General features: G+C 51.8%; 8 protein-coding genes across 8 annotated transcripts in view; 3 read left to right on the forward strand and 5 right to left on the reverse strand.

Annotated features, from left to right (window-relative positions):
• Positions 1-2,354, forward strand: part of ASPGLDRAFT_68391 (uncharacterized protein) — a gene marked incomplete at both ends in the record, with an annotated part of 10,004 nt that extends 7,650 nt beyond the window's left edge. The window contains 3 exons of the mRNA XM_022549251.1: positions 640-722; positions 781-2,285; positions 2,336-2,354. Of these exons, the coding sequence (XP_022398669.1) occupies positions 640-722; positions 781-2,285; positions 2,336-2,354 (1,607 nt within the window). The remainder of the gene's footprint in view (positions 1-639; positions 723-780; positions 2,286-2,335) is intronic.
• A 210-nt stretch (positions 2,355-2,564) lies between these two features.
• On the reverse strand, positions 2,565-3,302 carry ASPGLDRAFT_131264 (uncharacterized protein; the record flags this gene model as incomplete). Its single annotated transcript, XM_022541025.1, has 3 exons — positions 2,565-2,909; positions 3,000-3,134; positions 3,195-3,302. 3 exons carry the CDS (start codon positions 3,300-3,302, stop codon positions 2,565-2,567), a joined length of 588 nt encoding a protein of 195 aa, XP_022398670.1.
• A 4,192-nt stretch (positions 3,303-7,494) lies between these two features.
• lysF (homoaconitase LysF) lies at positions 7,495-10,011 on the reverse strand. The gene is made up of 2 exons (XM_022547210.1): positions 9,963-10,011; positions 7,495-9,904 (listed from the first exon to the last, which is right to left on the reverse strand). Exons 1-2 carry the CDS (start codon positions 9,966-9,968, stop codon positions 7,586-7,588), a joined length of 2,325 nt encoding a protein of 774 aa, XP_022398671.1. The 5' UTR covers positions 9,969-10,011; the 3' UTR covers positions 7,495-7,585.
• A 566-nt stretch (positions 10,012-10,577) lies between these two features.
• On the forward strand, positions 10,578-11,968 carry ASPGLDRAFT_27855 (O-phospho-L-serine:2-oxoglutarate transaminase; the record flags this gene model as incomplete). The annotated part of the gene is made up of 2 exons (XM_022543699.1): positions 10,578-11,342; positions 11,399-11,968. The coding sequence occupies 2 exons, from the start codon at positions 10,578-10,580 to the stop codon at positions 11,966-11,968; spliced, it is 1,335 nt and encodes a 444-aa protein (XP_022398672.1).
• Positions 11,969-12,150: 182 nt separating this feature from the next.
• Positions 12,151-13,071, reverse strand: ASPGLDRAFT_87400 (cytochrome b5 reductase family protein; the record flags this gene model as incomplete). The annotated part of the gene is made up of 1 exon (XM_022550421.1): positions 12,151-13,071. A coding segment is annotated over one exon (921 nt), but the record flags the coding sequence as incomplete, so codon positions are not given.
• Positions 13,072-13,713: 642 nt separating this feature from the next.
• On the forward strand, positions 13,714-15,611 carry ASPGLDRAFT_131632 (putative amino acid transporter; the record flags this gene model as incomplete). The annotated part of the gene is made up of 2 exons (XM_022541061.1): positions 13,714-14,739; positions 14,796-15,611. 2 exons carry the CDS (start codon positions 13,714-13,716, stop codon positions 15,609-15,611), a joined length of 1,842 nt encoding a protein of 613 aa, XP_022398674.1.
• Positions 15,612-15,871: 260 nt separating this feature from the next.
• Positions 15,872-17,644, reverse strand: ASPGLDRAFT_131303 (glycoside hydrolase family 32 protein; the record flags this gene model as incomplete). Its single annotated transcript, XM_022541031.1, has 2 exons — positions 15,872-16,215; positions 16,270-17,644. 2 exons carry the CDS (start codon positions 17,642-17,644, stop codon positions 15,872-15,874), a joined length of 1,719 nt encoding a protein of 572 aa, XP_022398675.1.
• A 611-nt stretch (positions 17,645-18,255) lies between these two features.
• Positions 18,256-21,058, reverse strand: ASPGLDRAFT_176345 (CeGAL family transcription factor). The gene is made up of 5 exons (XM_022542868.1): positions 20,654-21,058; positions 20,507-20,598; positions 19,371-20,450; positions 18,712-19,312; positions 18,256-18,662 (listed from the first exon to the last, which is right to left on the reverse strand). Exons 1-5 carry the CDS (start codon positions 20,819-20,821, stop codon positions 18,378-18,380), a joined length of 2,226 nt encoding a protein of 741 aa, XP_022398676.1. The 5' UTR covers positions 20,822-21,058; the 3' UTR covers positions 18,256-18,377.
• Positions 21,059-21,126: the final 68 nt, after the last annotated feature.

A 21,126-nucleotide genomic window follows, 5' to 3' on the forward strand; every position in this document is an offset into this window, starting at 1 on the left:
AGAAGAAGGCAAGGAAACGTGCTTCTCTAGGGAATGATTTATTTATCTCTGTACAAGAAGGCCGTGAGCATATACAGCAGCTTGATACACAGCTTAATGAGCAGGTTGATGAGCTTACACCTATGCCTCGTCAACGCGCTTCACCACGCTGTAGTGGCTGTGGGACTGTTGGGCATACAATAAGAAGCTGCCCTAATAAATAGCTAGATATTTTGTCTGTTATATATTTTAATTCAATGGTGTTAGTGGTTGCAAAGCTTCAAATTCGTGGTGGTTGCGGAGGAAGTGGACGGGACGGCCGTGTGGACGGCTCGGCCGTGGATTACGTTACTTGTAGTGAAGCCCTTATCAGATAAGACAACGAACGCACGTGACTATCCCCTCAAATCTCCGGCCCCGAAAAGATCTCCTCCCATCGTCCATTCTCATCTTTGCGCATGCGCCTGTCTCTATCTTCGAATCTGCGGTGGGCAATCCGTCGCCCATCATGGAATACTCGCTGTTATTTTGTAGCGGCTCTCCGTAGCCGCTATCAACCTATCTTGCGCTCCGCTGCGCCCTTACCAACACCCGCATTGGCACCGGCGAACCGGAGATGCTTCTCAGCTACTCGCCCGGCGCGGTTTAGTCTAGATACAGACTTGACTATCTACGCTCTATCGACAGCGTCAGGTCGCGCTGCGATTGCCGTGGTGAGAGTTTCGGGAAATGCGTGTGCGGAGGTAAGTTTGACCGCAACTGGTGTATTGAGGACCTTGCTAACGCAGTGGATACGGATAGATATACAAAGCCCTATGTCCAAATACATCCCTCCCGAAACCACGGCTCGCCGCTCTACGAACGCTCTACGAACCGGGCAGTAATAACGATAACGTGCTAGATGCCGGGGCATTAGTGCTATACTTCCCCGCCCCCAAGACAGTCACGGGTGAGGATGTCCTTGAATTTCATGTACACGGTGGACCGGCTATTGTGAAGTCTGTCTTGAGCACAATTGGGGGCTTAAATCGTACCGATAATATAATTCGTTACGCTGAACCGGGTGAATTTACCCGCCGCGCGTTTATGAATGATCGCCTTGATCTTCCTCAGATCGAAGCGCTAGGTGAAACGCTCATCGCTGATACGGAGCAGCAACGGCGTCTCGCTGTGCGGGGTGCGAATGATACGTTGTCGAAACGATATGAACAATGGCGGCATCAGCTTTTGTATGCGCGCGGGGAACTCGAGGCTCTGATTGATTTTGCGGAGGATCAGCATTTTGATGAGTCGGCTGGGGAATTGCTTTCGTCTGTTGCGGGACAGGTGCGTGTGCTTGTGTCGCAGATCGGGTTCCATATAGCGAATGCGTCGAAGGGCGAGTTGTTACGGAATGGGATCCGAATTGCGCTTCTGGGTGCTCCGAATGCTGGAAAAAGTTCGTTGCTGAATAGGGTTGTTGGAAAGGAAGCCGCGATTGTTAGTACAGAGGAAGGAACAACGAGGGATATCGTTGATGTTGGTGTTGATTTGGGAGGATGGTATTGTAAGCTTGGGGATATGGCTGGGATTCGCGCAGAGGCTGGGTCTGGGGATACAGTGGTGACGATTGGAGCCGTGGAGAAGGAGGGCATTCGACGGGCGAGGGAGAGAGCGTTGGAGTCGGACGTGGTGATTGTGGTTGCTTCGTTGGATGAGAGTGGTCGGTTGGCTGTTGAGCGGGAGGTCGTCGATGCTACTCGGGATTGCATTGACGCTGGGAAGTGTATTCTAATTGCGGTTAACAAGTGCGATCGTCTTCCGCAATCAGAACGAACCGCATCCGCTCAAATCCCGCCAATCCTGTTCGAGAAGGTCACCGCACTCTTCCCAACCGTCCCTCAAAACCGCATCTTCGGCATATCCTGCCAGGAAGCCCAAGCCCTATCGCCATCGTCCCTAGAACCAAGTGCAGACCCCGGAAATCTTCAAACCTTCCTCCGCGGCCTCATCAGCACATTCGAAGAAATCGCCTCACCCCTGGGAATCGAAGGAGACGATAACGGCCAATACGACCATTCATACTGGGAGGATTCGCTGGGCGTCACGCACCGCCAGAGCTCGAATCTGGAGCGGTGTAAGCAGCATCTTGACGACTTTTTGGCACAAACGGAGCCAGGTTCTCAGGACGACAGTCTTCTGGGCGAGGAGGTGGATATCGTGACTGCTGCGGAGAATTTGCGGTTTGCGGCTGATGCGCTTGCGAAGATTACGGGGAAGGGGGAGAGTGGGGATGTGGAGGATGTGTTGGGGGTTGTTTTTGAGAAGTATGTTTTTCCAGCCCCAGTTGTATGGTTTGCGTGACTGACTTGATTAGGTTTTGTGTTGGGAAGTAATCGCTTCCAGTGCTCGAGTTCCACTCGTATTAGGCTTCTAGGAAACATTGTTAGGGCTTCGATACCCATGAATTTATTAGCGAAATAGCAATATGCAAATCTCTACACCATACACAAACACAAACACCACGCTATGCACCCCAAATCCCATGCACCCAATACGCCCCCATACTCCATCCCACTATGCAAACACAACCCCACCAAATAACCCTACACCTTCTTAGCAATAAACCTCTCCAACTTCCCCAAACACCCCCCCTTCCCCGCCAACTCCCTACACGCCGGTGTCGTCTCCACATGCTGAAACAACCCCGACAACAACCGATACTCCCGCCCACACCGCAGACAGAAAAACGGACACGCATCCTTGATCGACGTGAAGTACTTGCGCGCCTGGTAGCAGATCTCAGCCAGCATGTTGACTTGAAGGAGGTCTGTGCCGCCGGGGCAGTTGCCTGCTTCTAGGTGGATGAGCATGGCTGAGAAGGAGGGGAAGTGCTTTTTGCATGTGGCGCTGTGGCATTTTAGGGCGCGGGGGTCGTGGATGCGGCGGTGCTGGTTTTGAGTTAGTACAAGTAAAGGTTATTGGGTACTGGTAGATATTCAAGAGCAAGCCTGAGGACAGGGATAGGGGAGGGTCTTCACCATGTGCAGATTATTCTCATTCGCGAAATACCGATCACACAGTCCGCAGCGGTTATGGAACTTGGTATCGTGCGCCTCGAACTCATCATACGTGTTATACCACGTTCCGCATGATTTGCACGCGTAGTGCGCATCCTTGAGATGTTTGATCAGAGCATCCTTGGTGCTAAAGTCTGCCTTGAAGCCGCAGAAGACGCAGATGTGGTGCCGTTTGGAGAACCAGGTGTGGTGGTTTTTGGAGGCCGTGGAGCGGAAATCGCGATTGCAGCGCGTGCAGGTGGTGTCTCGTGTGTTTGGGCCCATGGTGGGTTTGGGGGATTGGTGTTGGTTGTGTGGAAGAAGAGGGAGAAGAGGGAGAAGAGTCCAACGCGGGGCTTACTTGATAGATCGCGTACCTATTTTAGTCTCCGACCCCGCAGTTCCGTGGATCACTTGCGGGTTGGGGAACAGTGAATGAATGTCATTGTCATTAGGCTAAATATAACTGTCAAAACATGGTATATAAAATTGTTCATACTGGCAGTTCGTAGACCATGTCAGGAGTGCCACTCCTTTCTGGTGCTGTGTATACACTAGTCACTGATGATGTCTCAGACTGTTCATCATCATCGTTATTGCTCGTAGAGGGCTGGTTTCGAAGGAGATCGAGTAACCGCCGCGACATGTCTTGCGTATCGTCCGGCCTATTATCATGCTCAGAAGCAAGTATAGATACTCGTGGGGTTGGCTGAGGAGAGACGAATGAAGGGATGCCTCCAAGACCAGAGTTAGGCAAGGGCTGTTGTATTCTAGGCGTGGAAGTAATGTTCCTAGCACTCCCTCCAGAATTGCCCCATGTAACTGTCGCTTGAGCCTGCATACTATCAAACCAAGGGCTGGTAGCAGCATTTACAGCCCGAGGCTGAGGCTGCTGAATAGAATCCGGCTCTTGCATGGAACTCGGTTGTGAAACCCGTCCGCGCCCACTCATCCCAATTGCAGGGCCCTGGACACTTGTTGTCGCCCACCAGTCCGTATCCTGGTTACGCACTTCCCCGCGCATCTGATCTGGTGTAACGGATCTGCTATTTGGCAGCCCTTGTTCCAAAGTACCCGGAAGCTCCTGGGGGGAGGTTCTGTCCTCATGAATTGAAACATTGCGGGCCCCGTTTTGCGAGGAGGGCAACACAAGCTTGTACGGTTTATAGGCAGCGGGTGCTGCAGGTGGGAGTGGTAAGTCCCTCGAAACAGGTACTGGAGCGGATTCAATTGAGAGGTGATCTCGCTGGGATTGACCCAATAGCTCTCGCACTTTATTTTTCCGTTCTTCTGGAATCGTCACATGGGGTGCGAACCCGATCCTTTCCGCTGTGAGTGCAGGGTCAAGACCAGCATTTGTCGATGGGGGACTGTTAACTAGCAAAAGCTGGAGAACGTCAGGATGTCCATGGTAAGCTGCATAGCGAGCCGGCTGCCACCCCGTCTCATCGCTTCGCGAAGCAGATGCCCCGTGTTGAAGCATAAGAGAAACAACTGGCAAATGACCACCCATGGCCGCCAGACATAGCGGCGAATCTTCGTGCAACCGATTCCCGAACTTCTGGTATAAAGACGAGCCTCGATTGAGGAGGTTCTGAACTGCGGCTGCATGTCCTTGGCGACATGCAACGCAGAGGGCTCTGTCTCCCATTGCGTCTCGAGCATCGAGTGATGCACCTTTGCCACAGAGTAGATTAAGTAGCGCCATCGAGCCACCTGCGGCCGCGATATGAACCGGTGTTCGCTGATCTCCTCCAGTTTGTGCTTCGAGGTCAGAGCCTGCAGTTAACAGTAGTCTCGTGATCTCCAAATTGTTAGCGGTGCATGCATAGTGCAACGGCGTGAGCCCCGAATCGCATCGAGCCTCCAGGGAGACATCTTCCTTGCGAAGAAGCAACTCTACCACCGCAAATTGCGAGTTCATGACACCAAGATGGAGAGCGGTTCGTCCGGCGATGTTGGTCATTGCTGATAGCCCTTTCTTCTGGTCAAGTATGCTAACAATCTCCGCGTGGCCATTGAACGCAGCCCAGTGTAAGGCTGTCATCCCTGCTTCGTCAACATATCGCGAAGAAGCCTTCTTCTTTAGCAGAAGCTCAGCTGCTAATAACTTGCCCATTGCCGCGGCGCAAATAAGCGGTGTCCTTTTATCGCTCCCTGGCGCGTTGATATTCATCTTGCTATTGAGAAGTACTTCAATGACATCTAAATGACCTTCTTCGCAGGCGTAGTGTAGGGCCGTCATCAACGCAGCGTCTTTTGCTTCTAAATCCGCGCCTTGAGAATTTAGAAGCTCGATAATTTCTTTATTTCCCCGTTTCGCCGCAGCGTGAAGAGCGGTCATCTGGTTATCCGCTCTTGAATTCACCTTGGCACGCATAGCAAGCAACATTTGCGTAGCATCAAGTTGGCCCTGATCAGCGGCCACCCAGAGAGCGGTTCTGCCGTGGGTGTTTCGAGCTTCAAAGTCCACATTCTCAGCGAGAAGTAGCCCAAGGACTTCGACATGGCCACGCGACGCAGCAAGATGCAGCGCCGTGGACCCTGATCCATCTGCGATGTCAAGCCGTGCATTGTTCTGAATTAGCAGATCCACGACCTCTTCGTTTCCGCAATGAGCTGCCACCAAAAGTGCGTTTCGTCGCGAACCGATGTGCCGGGCCTCAATATCGTGATTGCTCTGGATCAGTCGTTCAACTTCAATACGAGCTCCTGCCTGAGCTGCTTTGACAATTAATGGCGCAGAGGCGCCATCGGCAGTTTTGAGGTCGATACTGATATTGAAGTTTCGTCCACGGCTTCTTCTTCCACCTGCTGGATCAATGGCCGTGCCAGAAGTCCTTGGAAGAACCGACCCTGATGTACTTATGCGACGCAGAAACGAGCGGACCTTTTCACTCCTTGAACCTGACGAACGGGTTCCCAGAGATGTAGGCGTTGACTCCGACTGCCACCGCCGGATATCGATCTGGTTTAATGGCCCCGTATTGGGCCTGATGGGGACGGACTTTCTGCGGACGAAGTCCGGGGACACAGATTCGTGGGGTTGGATAGGTAACAGCTGTATCGAAGGCGACCTCGAAGGTATAGACGCATTGGGCGTGTTTGCCATGCCTGTTGAATAGCCTTCATCTGTGGGCTCACTGCGACCTGCGATGGATAGCTGTTCTGATCTCGACCGCGTATGTCGAAGCGCATGTTTATAGGCAGGCGAAGCCATCACCGTATCGTCGAAATCGAAGACCGTCTCGCCAACGGAGGACTGCACAACACTCAACGAAGAAGTGGCGGCATGAGAATTGGCATATTGACTTCGACGACTTCGAAGAGTTGCAGTATCCTCAGCAGCTTTTCGGATGATCTGACGGTTTTCGACCTTCCGTAGTAATTCGACCTGTTCAGACGACGTGCGACTAGCAATTGCAAATCGTCAGCGTTAATTAAACACACGAACAATCGACACAACTCACCATTGACAAGCCTGCAACAGCAACTGCAGCGCCATAACCTGCGCATGCAACCGATCCTGATGATCCTTCATAATCCCCTCATTCCAAACAGCCCTCGCCCTGACCCGAAACCCAACCACGGTCCCCTCCTCCGTCCCCTGAGCCAACGAAGCAACTTCCCTAGAAAGGACGTCCATGATAACCGAACAGCCCTCCAGGGCCACATTGAGCCCCTCATCGTGATTGTTGAACACCGGCTGGGAACCACGCGCATTGAATTGCGCCCAGTCGCCTAGATGAATGAGCGCGGATCTGATGGTTCTCAATTCTCCGATTAGCGACCAGATGGTGAGGTCTGCATTTTCGAATTTCCCGCGTAGAGCCGTGAGGCCTTGGGCAGTTTGCAGGGCGATTTGGGCGATTTGGAAAGCGCCGGAAACCAACCCGAACGCTGACACTGGGTCCATTGCTGGTGGCCTTGGTTGTATTGAACGATTCTCAATGGCTCATTCGAAAGGATTGTTATAAAGGAAGGGGAAAGAAGAAGTCAATGGGAGAAGGATTCATTGGGGGGCACCAAGACAGCAAGCGGGAGGAATTGACATCGCGACGTCGACGAGGCTGAGATTATGACGGACTCTCTTCGTGCAGGTACAGCCTCTTTTTTATGATTTCAGACGAATCCTTCAGCCTGAAAATGGCTCGTTTGGTTGCTGTTGACGAGTTGAATCGCAGAGATCGTCTCGCACTGCCACATCCAGCAGAGCCACAACTGCGCTGTATGCAGTTATGAACAGAAAAAAGCAATACATAAAGCGCATATCAAATAACCCCAAGGAATATGAACACACCAAATAAATTGGAACTATATATCCGTAATCCCAGAACCTCGCCCTTTTTTTTCTGTACAAATTCATCCCATAGTCGTATTATAGACAAAAGAAGAAAACCCAAACTCTATAAGACAAAAAGATATCATAATGCAAATCTCAACTCCTCTCCATATAGTGCTGGCAAGGAAGAGAGTCGGGGGGGGCATGTGTAAAGAAAACCTGGGTATAATGCAAACGCCACGGATCCGAATGAGCTCGTCGAGGTCCAGCCGTGAACTTTCCATGTTTATGCTCCAATGGCATTTTTGACCCATTTCTCCAAACCGCCCTTGGCAATAATTTCTTGCACGTTCGGCGGGAGTTCACCGACCTTGTGCGTCCACTTGGGTCCGTTTTCACCCTCCTGAATCTCCAGACGGCTTCTCCGGACATCCCAGGTCAAGGTCCAGCCAGTCCGGCGGGTGAGAGCCTTGTCGGATTTGAAGGATTCCCGAAGACGGCTGATCAGACGGGGAACTTCCAGACCCATCAGGGCGTTGTTGATGCTGTTTCTGGAGAAGATGTTACCGAAGCTTCCAGAAACAACAAGCGGGATGCGCTTCGCCAGCAGAGCGGTGGCGGCCTGTTCTCTGGAGCTACCGCAGCCAAAGTTGAAGCCGGTAACCAGGATGTCGCCGGCCTTGGCGATCGAGGCGAACTGCTCGTCGTAGTTTTCCATGCACACCTGGGCCATGATCTCCTCTGAAACGTTGTCCTGGTAGGTGTACTTGCCGGGGTAGATACCGTCAGTGTTGATGTTGTCGCCGTCACAGAAGACAATTTCTCCTGAAACACGCTCGGGGAAACCAGGGTACACTTCCGTGAGAGCGTCATCAGCGGCCTCAGTCTCAGCATCCGCTTCAGGAGTGAACTGCTTCTCTCCGTCGGCAACAAGGTCGTCAATCTGACCGATCACCTTTTCGAGGGCTTCCTCAGCGGTAAGCATCCGCTCTTCCTCACGGATACCATCACCCTCACCACGGACAACGCCAGTCCATCCCTCGGGGGTCTTGTACCAGCCGGGTCCGCTGAGCTTTCCACTCAAGGCACTGGCGGCAACAATTTCAGGGCTACCGAGGTAAGCCTTGGCGTCGGTGCTGCCCATACGTCCCTTGAAGTTACGGTTGGACGCACTGATACCAACCTCACCGGGTTCAAGCAATCCAGTACCAAGACCGATGCAGGGTCCGCAGCCAGCTGGGAGAGTCGTAGCGCCAGCCTCCAGCAAGATTTGCCAGTCACCGGTTTCTTCGGCAGCCAGCTGCTCCGGAATCGATGCGGCGGCGATGTAGAACTTCACGCCCTCCGCAACCTTGGGGACCTGTCCATCATTCTTGTCCGCGGCCTCTCTGAACACCTTGGCGGCGGCGGCGATATCGGAGGCTCTCGAGTTGGTGCATGAGACAAGGTAAGCCTTGTTGACTGGGATATTCTGTGCCTCCAATTCACCAAGAGCGGTGGCAACCTTGACAGAGTTGGGACCAGAGACGTAAGGAGTGAGGGTAGAAAGGTCAAGGAAGAGCTCCTTGGCATATTTCGCGCCCTTGTCCGCCGTCATGGGATTGGAGAACAGTTGATCGAGGATGGGGTGGGTGAAATGCTGAGCAGCCAATGTCTTGTAAGGTCCGTCAGAAAGACCCATGGCGGCCGTAGTGGCCTTGCCCTTCAACCAACCCTTCAGGACATTATCAATCGGGAAAAGACCAGACAGAGCACCCCACTCAGTGGTCATGTTGGCGATGGTCAACCGGGAATCCACAGTCAAGCTGTTCATGGTCTCTTCCGAGCCCGTGAATTCAATAGCGTGGTTCAAGACGTCGTCCTTGTCGAACAGACCGCAGAGTGCAACGATGATATCCTTACCCGTCACACCCGGGGGCAGAACACCCGTCAGGTTGACTCTAGCAACCGGGGGAATCTGCCACCACGTCTTACCGGTGGCCCAGATACTGGCACCGTCGGTTCTGACAATCGGGGTACCCAAGCAGCCAACACCACCGTACATGTTGCTGTGACTGTCCGAGGCCACCACAAGCGTACCGGGAAACGCAAAGCCCTCTTCAACCATCACCTGGTGTCCGATACCACGTCCGGCAGGATAGAACTCGACACCACGCTGCTTGGCGAACTCCTCAATTTGGCGATACTTTTGAAGGTTCTTGTCCGACTTGTTCTGCACATCGTGGTCGAGGGTCATGACAATCTGGTTCGGGTCGTGCAACTCGGAGGCTCCGATAGACATGAACTTGAGCGCAACGGGCCACGAGTTGTCGTGGGTCATGCAGCGGTGCGGCGAGATGGTCACATAGTCGCCGGACTTGACGAACTTGTCCTTGGCCAACCCCACAGAGTACTGCTGGACAATCTTCTCAGTAAGAGTTTGGGGCACGGCCCTTGACGTCTGGAGGGACGAGTAAACGGCCGCGGAGGCGGGATCGTTCATCTGGGACTCGAAGACCTCTTGGAAGTAGAATCTCGACGAGGCAAAGGCACGGCGTTGGAAGTTACTCGGCACCGGGCAGCGCAAGATCGCTCTACCCGAGCCGCCGGAGGCCATCAATCGTGACTGCATCATGAAATTGTTAGTGAGGGTCAATTGAAGAGAGACCGTACTGGGCACTTACAGTCATGCTGCCGGCGTTGAACTCGACCTCGACTTCAATTCTTCCGGGACCGTGGATGAGCAAAAAAGACTGGCAAATAAAAACCCCGGCATTTTCCATTACAACCGATTAGTCATTAGGAGAATTTGTGGCAAACTGCGCAAACATGCCGAGACTCCGCTATCGGAGGATCACGTGTGTGTCGCGTGAACTATGAGGGGTACAGAAGAGAGAGAGATTGGATATTCTACAGTTCATGATAATGTACAGAGTAGAATGATTCAATTGATTGGTCTTGAGCAATTGAATGTACATATTTCACCTCAACCCAGTCTCTCTAGTCAGTATAAAGCTTCTACAGCATACCGTGACATGGCGGGGTATGACTCAAGGTACTCGACGGGAAATGAAAAGCTGAAAAAAGAGAAAAAAAGCATTGAGGCCATGTCAATTAGACCTATTTATAAATAACACTCTAGAGTCTTTTTTAATATTGCGCTGTGCCTTTAATTGCATGATTGTATGAATCACACCGGCAGCCCCGCCAAGTCTGTATAACTTCTCTCACTTTTTCTCCCCTTCCCTCTTTCTTTCTCTCCTTCCAACCTATTTCTTCCCACCAAACCTTCAATCACCATGCCCACCAGAGAAGAAGTCGCCTACTTCGGCGCCGGTCCTGCACCGCTCCCAACCTCCGTCGTCGAGGCCGGCGCAAAGGCCTTCGTCAACTTCAACGACTCCGGCCTGGGTCTCGGAGAGATCTCGCATCGTTCCCCCACCGCGAACAAGATCCTCGAGGACACAAAGGCGAACCTGAGCACTCTCCTGAGCATTCCCGATAACTATGAGATCCTATTCATGCAGGCCGGTGGCAGCGGCGAGTTCAGCGCAGTGGTGCAGAACCTTGTCTCCGTGTGGATTGAGCGCAGACGGCGCAGGGCTGAGGCTGATGTTTTGGCGGCGAACCCGAATGAGGATAAGGCGCGGGTTGAGGAGCTGGTCTTCCAGAGAGTCCAGAAGGAGGTTGAGGAGGAATTGAAGCTTGACTACCTTGTTACTGGAAGCTGGTCGTTGAAGGCGTCGCAGGAGGCTGCGCGGTTGGTTGGATCGAAGTATGTCAATGTTGCTCTTGACGCGCGCAAGGCCAATGATGGCAAGTTCGGTACTATCCCCGCGGAGGAGTCGTGGTCTCTGACCCCGACCAAGCGCGAGGGTGGTAAGGGTTCTGCATTTGTCTACTTCTGCGACAATGAGACTGTCGATGGTGTAGAGTTCCAGGACTTCCCCAAGTCGCTGGAATCGCAGGGTGGTGATGATGAGGATGAGCGAATTGTCGTTGCAGACATGAGCTCCAACTTCATCAGCAGAAAGGTCGATGTCAGCAAGTACTCGGTCATCTTTGTAAGTCTGCCCCCAAATAAGATATCCTCTGAGAGGTACTGATATCAGGACTATAGGGCGGCGCTCAAAAGAACATCGGTGTTACCGGTATCACCATCGCCATCATCAAGAAATCCCTCCTTCCCCCGCAGACCGCCACACCCCCAGCAACCCTTCTCCACCGTCTAAACATTGGAGGTCTTCCAGGCTCCGTCGTGTTCGATTACGCCACCATCGCGAAGAACAACTCCCTCTACAACACGCTCCCCATATTCAACCTCTGGGTCGCCGGCCAGGTCATGTCCGACCTCGTCAACGCATACGGCGCAAAGAAGGTTTCCGGTCAGGAAGAGGTTTCCAACCACAAGGCTGATATTATCTACGGCGTGCTCGACAAGTACCCGCAGGTGTACCGCGTTGTCCCTGACAAGAGCATTCGCAGCAGAATGAACATCTGCTTCCGTGTGCACGGCGGTGACGCTGAGAAGGAGAAGGCGTTCCTGGCTGGAGCTGACAAGCGCATGCTCCAGGGTTTGAAGGGCCACCGCAGTGTCGGTGGTATGCGGGCCAGCAACTACAATGCGGTTCCCGTGGAGAACGTTGAGAAACTGGCCAAGTATCTCGAGGACTATGCCACCGGACAGTAGGTGCATAGTTAAAATGGGACCAAGAATGATACCCTGCGCGAGAATTCGCAGGTAAGATGTCGGAATAACCAACATCCAAGGGTGAGAGGTTTTGTTCATTCAACATAACGCCCATAAGTTTCATACAGTGCATGGGAAAAAGGAGTTTGTTATGGTACATATTAGAACGGCCTAATAAGCCATCACAGCTTCCATGTGGCCCAGCCTTTTAGATCGAGTTCACTAATAATTCCTCGAAGAGGGCCCTGGACTTCCGTTCCTTGCGCCCAGAGTTTCGGTCCTGCCATATAGTTAATGAAACCTTCAGGTCCAGAGACGAGGATCATCTTATTTTTAGGGAAGCGAGAGCCACTGGAGCGCGCAGAATTAGTGAAGTCCAAGATGTCCTGCTTTTTGATGAACGTCGTCTCCTCGTCGACAAAATAGTCCACAGTCACTTGTCCTGGGTATTGCGACTTGAGGGCTTCTAGTTCTCGAACCACTAGCGACTGAGCTGTCGCATCTCTATCCGCATCTCCCGTGACTGGTGCAGGACTTTCCGGTGATGTCCTAGGGCCAAAGAACCAGAATCGTCGAGCCCCTTGAGGCTTCGCGCAGGTATCGTTTGCACCGCCCGCACAGTCCTCTCGTCTCCGGTTTGCCCATAGTATATGTATTCTTGGTTTACGCGTCTCGTCCGTCCGGTGCAGAAGCGTATAACCAGCCTGTAGAGCCGGCGCAATGCCTGTCCCACCAGCAATGAACAAGATCTCCTGGGTCTGCCTTGGGATCTTGTATTCAATCTTAGGTCCCCGCATCTCAACCAGAGAGCCTATACCCAAGCCATGTAGGTACCGCGACATCTCGCCAAAGGCATCTTTCCGGATAAAGAACCGTAGCACATCCTCGTCCTCGTTGTCCGTCGTCGACGTGACCGGTAGAGGGGTATAATCTCTACCGATCTGCAGCTGCGGCTGCTTGAACATCACACTCCACACTCCATTCTGCCATGCTGCTTCGTAGACAGTCGAGTTTAGATCCGGTTTCGGTGGTTTGAGGGTGAAGATACTCCCTGTCGAGGATACGGGTTCTTTCGCGATCAAGGTGTACTTGGTGAAGGTGAGAGGATTCAATGTCGAGGATCCATCTTGCTGCGACTTTCGAATACACGCTCCAATTCCGGCGGCTGCGACACTCACAACGGCCAGTTTCACCAAGAGTCGTTGTTTCGGAGGGGCTGGTTCGGAGGAGGATGCGGAAGAGGATGAGGATAAAGCATGGCGATTCCAAGACCGGGAGACGTGCTTCCCGCTGGTCGAGAAGGGCGGACGGAGTGCATGCAAACCCTGGCCGAGAATTCGGGGCTTCATAGAGAAGACGCGGCGGTTGATCTATAAATTATTGAATCTTCATCTGTAATTCTTCTCCGATAATTGACGCTTCCCGTTTAGTGATGACGCTAACCCGATTGGGACACAGCCCCTGGGCGGGCGATCATCGCTAAGGCTTCAAAACACCAGAATAGAAACTGCAATAAAAAGACCACTTTTGGACCGAAATAGAAGACCCCCAGTTTATTGCGACACAGCAGATTCTACGTTGGACACATCCGCGTTCACCTTCTTGTCTTCTCTCGCCTCTCTCCTTTGTCTTGTCTCCGTCAATGGCGGTCTCGAGACTCTGAATTGCCCGCCCTTTCGTCCTCTCTCTCCTTCGATTGACTTGAACTACGTGAAACCTGTTGATTTGTCCTACACGTACCCATAATGGCCTCGTCTCGACCAGGCAGATCTAATTCCACCAATGCGCCCCGGGATTCCCTAGAACTCGCCTCTCTTGCGTCCTCATCCCCCGATACCACCACCAGATCTTCCCGCTCCTCCTCTCCCTCCGGTATATCATCCTCGCGCAAGCTCTCGCTCGAAGAACAAGATCCGCTAGGCGATTTCTCACATGGCGATCCGGAATCCGGGTATGGAAGGTCGGGTGGACGGTCGTATTCTATATCCTCGGCCTTCGATTTCGGGAGGACGCTGTTTCCGCTCTCCTCCACGGCGGCTGGGGGGTATGCCCCGATAGGCGCGCCGTCGACGTTAGATCGAGAAGGGGCAGCAGATGGGTCATTGGAAAGGCATAAAACGCTTACGTATTTGAATGGGCTGTCGTTGGTGGTTGGTGTGATCATTGGATCGGGAATCTTCTCGTCTCCTAGCCAGGTTAATGCGAATGCTGGGTCTCCGGGTGCGTCGCTCATTGCGTGGGTTGTGGCAGGTATATTGGCGTGGACCGGTGCGGCTAGTTACGCTGAGCTGGGAGGCGCAATTCCTCTTAATGGCGGGTCGCAGGTCTATCTGTCCAAGATCTTTGGAGAATTGGCCGGTTTCCTCTTCACGTGGTGCGCGGTTTTGGTGCTCAAGCCAGGAAGCGCAGCTATTATCGCCATTGTCTTTGGGGAATATGTCGTGCGGGCCGTTGTCGGTGCGAATGTCGAGCAGGTTAATCCCTGGATCGGTAAAGGTGTCGCCTTCGGTGGTGTCTTTGTCGTGATTCTAGTGAACTGCATCTCTACGAAAGTGGCCACCCGAGTCGGTGACATTTTCATGATCTTCAAGTTTATCGCCTTGGTTGGGATTACTGTTACTGGGATTGTGGTCGCTATCACGGGCGTTTCGTCTAGTGGGAGTGCGAGTAATGAGTGGAAATCTGGCTGGTTCCAGGGCACCAACACTGATATCTCTGGCTGGGCTGTCGCATTGTATGCTGGTCTTTGGGCGTTTGATGGTTGGGATAACGTGAGTTTGATCCGAGACGATAATCATCAGATCTACATGCTGACTGACATGTAAAGACAAACTATGTGACAGGCGAATTCAAACGCCCCAACCGCGATATTCCCCGCGTGATCCATACCGCCATGCCATTGGTAATCCTCTGCTATTTAATGGCAAACGTCTCCTACTTCCTAGTCCTACCACACTCGACCATCGAAGCAAGCAACGCCATCGCCGTCGAGTTCGGCGAGCAAGTCTTCGGAACAGCAGGAGCCATTGTCCTAGCCCTAGTGGTCTCCATAAGCTGCATCGGCGCCCTCAACGCAACAACCTTCACAAGCGGTCGTTTAGTCTACATCGCCGGGAAAGAAGGCTACCTCCCAGCCCTCTTTGGCAAACTAGGCGCCTGCGGCTACTCCTCAGCTACTTCTTCACCACCCCTCGATAACCGCTTGCACCGCCGTCTGTGTCGCTTCTTTGGTGACGCTTCCACCATCGGCCGTACCCCGATTTACGCAATGGCCCTCAACGGCGCCCTAATCGTTATATACATCATCCTCGGCGAGTTCAAGACCCTAGTAACCTTCTACGGCGTCGCGGGGTACACATTCTACTTCCTCACGGTTCTGGGCCTGATCGTCCTGCGCATTCGCGAACCGTATCTGGAACGCCCGTATAAGACATGGATCTCGACACCGATCATCTTCTGCTGCGTTAGTCTTTTCTTGCTCAGCCGGGCAGTCATCTCAGAGCCATTGCAGACGTTGATTGTGGTGGTGTTTATCATTGTCGGTGTCCCGGTGTATTACTGGCGTATCTACCAGCGGGATGGAAGATTACCGTTTTCTTCCGGGTGGAAATTGAACTGGAAGTTCTGGAAGGGGAGGTCATAGTTTTCCTTTGTGTCTTCTGTTTTTCGTTTTCTTTGGTGAATGCCACGCATGATGAATTGATACTGATACCCATGCATATGTATAATCGAGGGTTACCGGGGGTAACCAAATGAAAACTGGGCTTAACTTTTTTGTCCCTAATATTGTCTTTATAGATGCGGTTTCTACGATTGATGTCGGGAAAGGGTGGGGGTATGGCATGGCATACATAACAGTGTATAGAATCATTAATCTTAATCTCATAACTCATGATACTTGACTTAATGCATAACACCCAATCCATCCCATACATCTGCGCGTAATAGTGTGGTGTTTGCATCTCCGAAGAATCGTACACCAGCGCATTGCTCGTGTAACGGATAAACTCTAGTCGAGATGACCGTCCGGTCATTCACGAATATCTCTAGGACGCTCATGTCGAAGTACGCGTGTATGCGCAGTGGTTCTTCGCTTTCCGTGCCGGTTTCTGGGTCTGAAGTGGTGAAGAGGGTGTGAGGAGCTTTTTCGGGGAAGTTGTTGATATTGGAGTCGGGCATAGGGTTGGGGCGGTTGATTTGGAAGGTTTCGGTTGATGGGGTCCAGGTAAGGGTTGTGTAATTTGAATCTGAAATAAGTTAGTTAATGAATGATAAAAGAGGGAAGATGTGGGAAGACATACCACCATGGTCAATCTCTACACCAACGCTCGTACATTGATTTCCAACGGCGAACTCAGCATCCAGTTCCCATTTGGACGTCGTCAAGGGTAATGTGAATTTTTCCGGCTTCAATCCTGAACCATCAGTTTGCCTCCTGCTCGCATTTGCACGAAGCTTCTCGAGTCTCGGATCAGGCTGTACACCCAATGTCCGAATAGTACACGTCCCAGTTCTTGCATCCCCCTCCGTTTCAATCGAAGTAATCGATTTCAACTCAGATCGACGCGCCCTCTTCACATGCCGTAATGTCATCAAACTCATAACTCTCGGGAGGGAAATAAGTCCGCTCCAGCCCTGCGGATGACGGAGGGCATCTGGCAAATCTTCCTCCATGATCCAACCGTAAACGATCTGTCTGCGTGTAACCGGATCAAAAAAGGCATTGGCGGCGTAGAAACAGCCGTGGTCGAAGATTCCGGCGAATCCATAGGTTGTGAGGGCGCCTGATGTGCTTCTTCCCTCAGGGCGAGGGTTAACAGACATCCAAAGCTGGCCTCGTGGCGCTCGCTTTGGCTGGTGCCCAGTCTCCTTGCAACCCTCTGTCCCCACTACAACGAAATCTCTCGAAGTTCCTTCATCATCGGATAACGTCGCCAGCGTCGCAACCTCCCAGTTAACACCAAAATCACCAGACCACCTCGACGGCTGAAAGTTCAACCCAACATCAACCAACGGTCCAATGTACTTCCATTCACGCAAATCCTTGGGGTTAACAGAGTACACGAACACAGTCGGGGTCTTTGCAGCGATGCCACCGGAGATGAATCCGTAAAGGTCACTGTCTGACCCGCTGCACATTGTCGGCCACGAACTGATATACGGATCTCTCCAACCAGTCACGTTCACCTTTTCCGGTGGACCTGGTAATATCGGGTTGCAATCTGGGCGTTTCCATGTTTTCCCGCCATCTCGCGAGACTGCCATACTCAGCGTCTCGCAACCGGTGGTATACGGCAAACTGTAATGGATAGGCAGATGTCCCACAGATGTGTACAAGTGTGTAAGGGCACCAGGATTCCCATCGATATCGGTAGAACGCAAACACCCCGTAAAAACACCGCAGCGGTCATATTGAGTAGACGGCTTTAAACACGGAACCGGTGACGTCTCCCATTCGACAAGATCCCGGGAGACAGAATGTCCCCAGGAGATGTTACCCCAGTCGTTTTCTTTCGGGTTCCATTGGAAGGACAAATGGTAGAGTCCGGTTGTGGGATCGTACCCTAGGCCGCAGGGGTCGTTTAGCCAGCCATGGGGCGCTGTTAGGTGGAATGTTGGTCGCCAGGCGGGCTTGGTTGTTCTTTGATGCCTGGATTTGTCCTGGTAAGCCGTCATGTCATGTCGATGTGGTTGTGTATGCGTCTCGTGGATACCCGGTTTATCCGCACTTTGCGCTCTTGCGAGGACAGCCATATTGATTCGGTTCCGGTCAATGAACTTGTCCTAGTGTAAGGAAAAATCGACCGCAAAAAAAATTGTGAATGCAGTAAACTGCAGAAATCAGCAAGAGAGCGAATCCAGCCATTATTAAAAAGAATTACACGGCATAGTCGCTATTCTTGAGATTTTCGGGGAAACACCGGATGCCAGGCATATCTGCAGTGATTCGCAATTGGGTTTATCTCCGAGGAGCGTCAGATCAGTAGCCCTGTGGTTATCTATCCGGAGCTTAGCCACTGCCTCTTTCTTGTTCTGGCTCGGAGGTTGTTCGGAAGCAACGTAAACCCCCCTCTATGGATGAATCGCGGAAGATTGTCGGGGAAACTCTGTGCCACAAGATAAGGGCTGTTCTTCTCCGGCATGCCGAATTGAGAGAAGTTTGATACACGTACTCATACTCGTATTAGAAACTTGTTAGAGATTTTTCCTGTTCTGGAAAGAATTGACCTTCGGGACTGTGACCGGCAAGAAGCGCAGCCGAGATCTGCATAGTTATACTAGATGCAGTGAAATGTATACAGTATATTGGGTGGCTCTATATATTTACATGAACATGCTTATGTTCGTTGTCTTAATGTAACATGTAAAGTCTCGTTGAAATAAATACACTATATATATTACAGTCCGACTAGCCTGTGCTAATAGTAGAAGTGGACGACGTGCCCAGATATTCTTTGAATCTCTCCAGGAATGGGTGGCTTCCACCACGAAGGCTACTCAGCAGTAGCAAGTAATCCGCTGCTAACCCTTGAGAAAGTGATACGGGGTTAACCGTCGCTGTTGTCGCTGTTGTTGACGGTGCTTGTGCAAGGCTTCCATTCGACAAGGTCAGCGGGAAGTTGGCCCCCAGTGACGGATCGACCGTGGAAAAGATGTTTATTGCACTGGTAGCAATGTCGAAAAGTTTTTCGACCTGGTACAGTAAGCAACTGGACTAAATGACTCTGAAAACCGTAACTTACCAGACCTATCCCATGTGCCTCCATGGAACTGATGCGTAATGATTTGCATATCTGAAGCGCCTCATTCGCAATAAATATGGCGTAGTTGAAGGTAAGTTCAGGGCGATCCGAAACAGGGCCCAGAAGACCATGGGTGAGACATAATACCCAGAGTCGGTTTTGCAGCCATTTCTGTGTTATGAAGATATCGGCACATTGTGTTTCTTTCAAACCTACAGCTTGATGTGCTGCTTGGGCTTCATTAGGAGCCGCCTTGGTTCGTTCAAACCAGTCGTACCCTTTATACCGTTCCGAGAAGCTCACTCGGGCGAGATTCTGATGAATGATCAAAGCCTTGGCTGCTGTAAGCCTCTCACAGTAGCCATTATTATCGATGTTGCATCTCCTATTCCAACAATCTACAACATCCTCATCAATTGCGTCAAACAACTCCATTAGTCGAGCCAATCCCATCATGCCTTCGGCGTCATGCTCGTTGTGGACAATGATCCCGGAAACAACGCGGTGGGAGGCACCGTGGATAAATTCATGAACAGAGCGCATGCTGAACCCTGGTTTCCCCCGAAATGTGATAGGATGTCGACGTTGAAGTGCATAAGCTCTTGTTTCCCCAACAATGTCAGCTAAAGTAAATCTTAGATATAGTCGGAGAAACACACCTTTCTGTAATGGACAACACTAAATAGGTTCGTAACCGTTGTCCCTTCTCTTCACTAGATAGATCAAGATAGGAATTAGGATCGTTTAACCCGAGAGTTGCCGCGAGATCCAATGCTTCTCGTAAACGAAGCCACGCGGCATTATGCTGATTACTGCCAAACAAGCAGCCAAAGAGGAAGAAGCTGGTTAGGACGGCCTCAATCGTCGGGTTTTCACCGAAATCCGAGCAACTGCGCATTTTCGTGGCTTCATGCATCATGGACCTTGCCTGGTTGGCACGCGACGACGAGGTAGGCCGCTCGTCAATCTCAATGGGCTGAGTGAGGGAAAAGGCGCACAATGACAACAACATGGCACCGAATTGAGGGTTTTGCCGGTGCTCCTGCGATAACATGCGGATAAACATAGACGAACGATTTAACACAGGTAAAGTTGGATGTAAGCGATCAAAATAAACGTCGATCCAAGGAATCATATTCGTCTCAATGATCGAAGATGGCCATACGGACCTTGGCCGATCGTATCCTGGCGACTGAGAAAGTATGTTCGATATTGGGGCACTACTTGAAGGTGAAGGTTCAGCTGGATGGTGGTGTTCCATGACAGGAGTGTCGGATACACCTTGGACAATGGATGGAAGGGAAGGTCTCAAATAGACATTAGTTCCTGGAAAATCAAAAACCGGGACCTGAGCATGTAGGTTATCTGGAAGCCAGTACTCCACATCGTTGCGCTCAACCCAGCCCACGCCATTTTGGCTACGAGGGTCAATGGGAGCCCCCGGTGTACCAGTGGCCCAGCCAGGGCCAACAGACGTTGTTGCGGGAGCTGGAGCCAGTCCGCTTCCATTCATAGGCGCGGGAACTTCACCCGGGACGGGCCATTGAGGCGCATCAGCCATGGGCATAGCCTCCGTCTTTACCGACTCCCCAGAAACCGAAGGAGCAGGGGGTGGCCCTGTCTGATACTGAAAAACATCTGGACCGGACCTCTGGCTGCTTTGAGCCTGGGGTTGAGCATCATGAGGGCTCTTTTGTGCAAGTTGAGGGATCTGTTGCTGCCGAATTTGCGATACACGGCTTCATCGCAGATATTAGACAGATGACACCTAGTAGTAAGAACTTATTTCACTCACTGTCCAGTCGGACCTCGCTTCTTCTGGGGCTGGAAAAAGGTGCATTCAAAGCCCATTGAAACACATGCGCGACATGGTTGCGACAGACTGCACTGTAGAGATGTTAGCACCTATCATTTCCCCCGAATATGGAAAAGGTCAAATCACCTTTATTTTCCTGAATTTGCACTGATCGCAGGCTCTTTTAGCGATAGTTCCCGGAGCTTTCTTAGAAGAACGCGACTGGGTGCGGATGGCACCGGTCGGTGGCACGGATGTAGCGTCATTGTCCGCATTAGAAGGAGAAGGAGAGGAAGGAGAAGCAGCCGGGTTCATGATGGCATGGTCAGTGATTCTGTGGAAGACAATGGCTGACAGGACCGCTGCTGTTCAACCATCTAGTAGTAGTAGTTGGTCGTCGTCGCAAGTAGTTCGAAAAGGAAGTCGTGGAGTCGGGAGGGAAAAGGTTGGCCCGCGGAGAGCCCCTCAACTGAATTGATTAGATCATATCCAGAAATGTGACCTTCCGTTTGGAACGGACAAGAAGCCGAGGAAAGAGCAATTCCCAGTTATCAACTTCTCGTTGAATTCTCTGCTGTTTCTTTTGTTGATATGAAAGAGAAACTAGTATACCCTTGTCA

The sequence above is a fragment of the Aspergillus glaucus genome (genome assembly GCF_001890805.1).
Source record: "Aspergillus glaucus CBS 516.65 unplaced genomic scaffold ASPGLscaffold_17, whole genome shotgun sequence".
NCBI classification, from domain to species: domain Eukaryota; kingdom Fungi; phylum Ascomycota; class Eurotiomycetes; order Eurotiales; family Aspergillaceae; genus Aspergillus; species Aspergillus glaucus.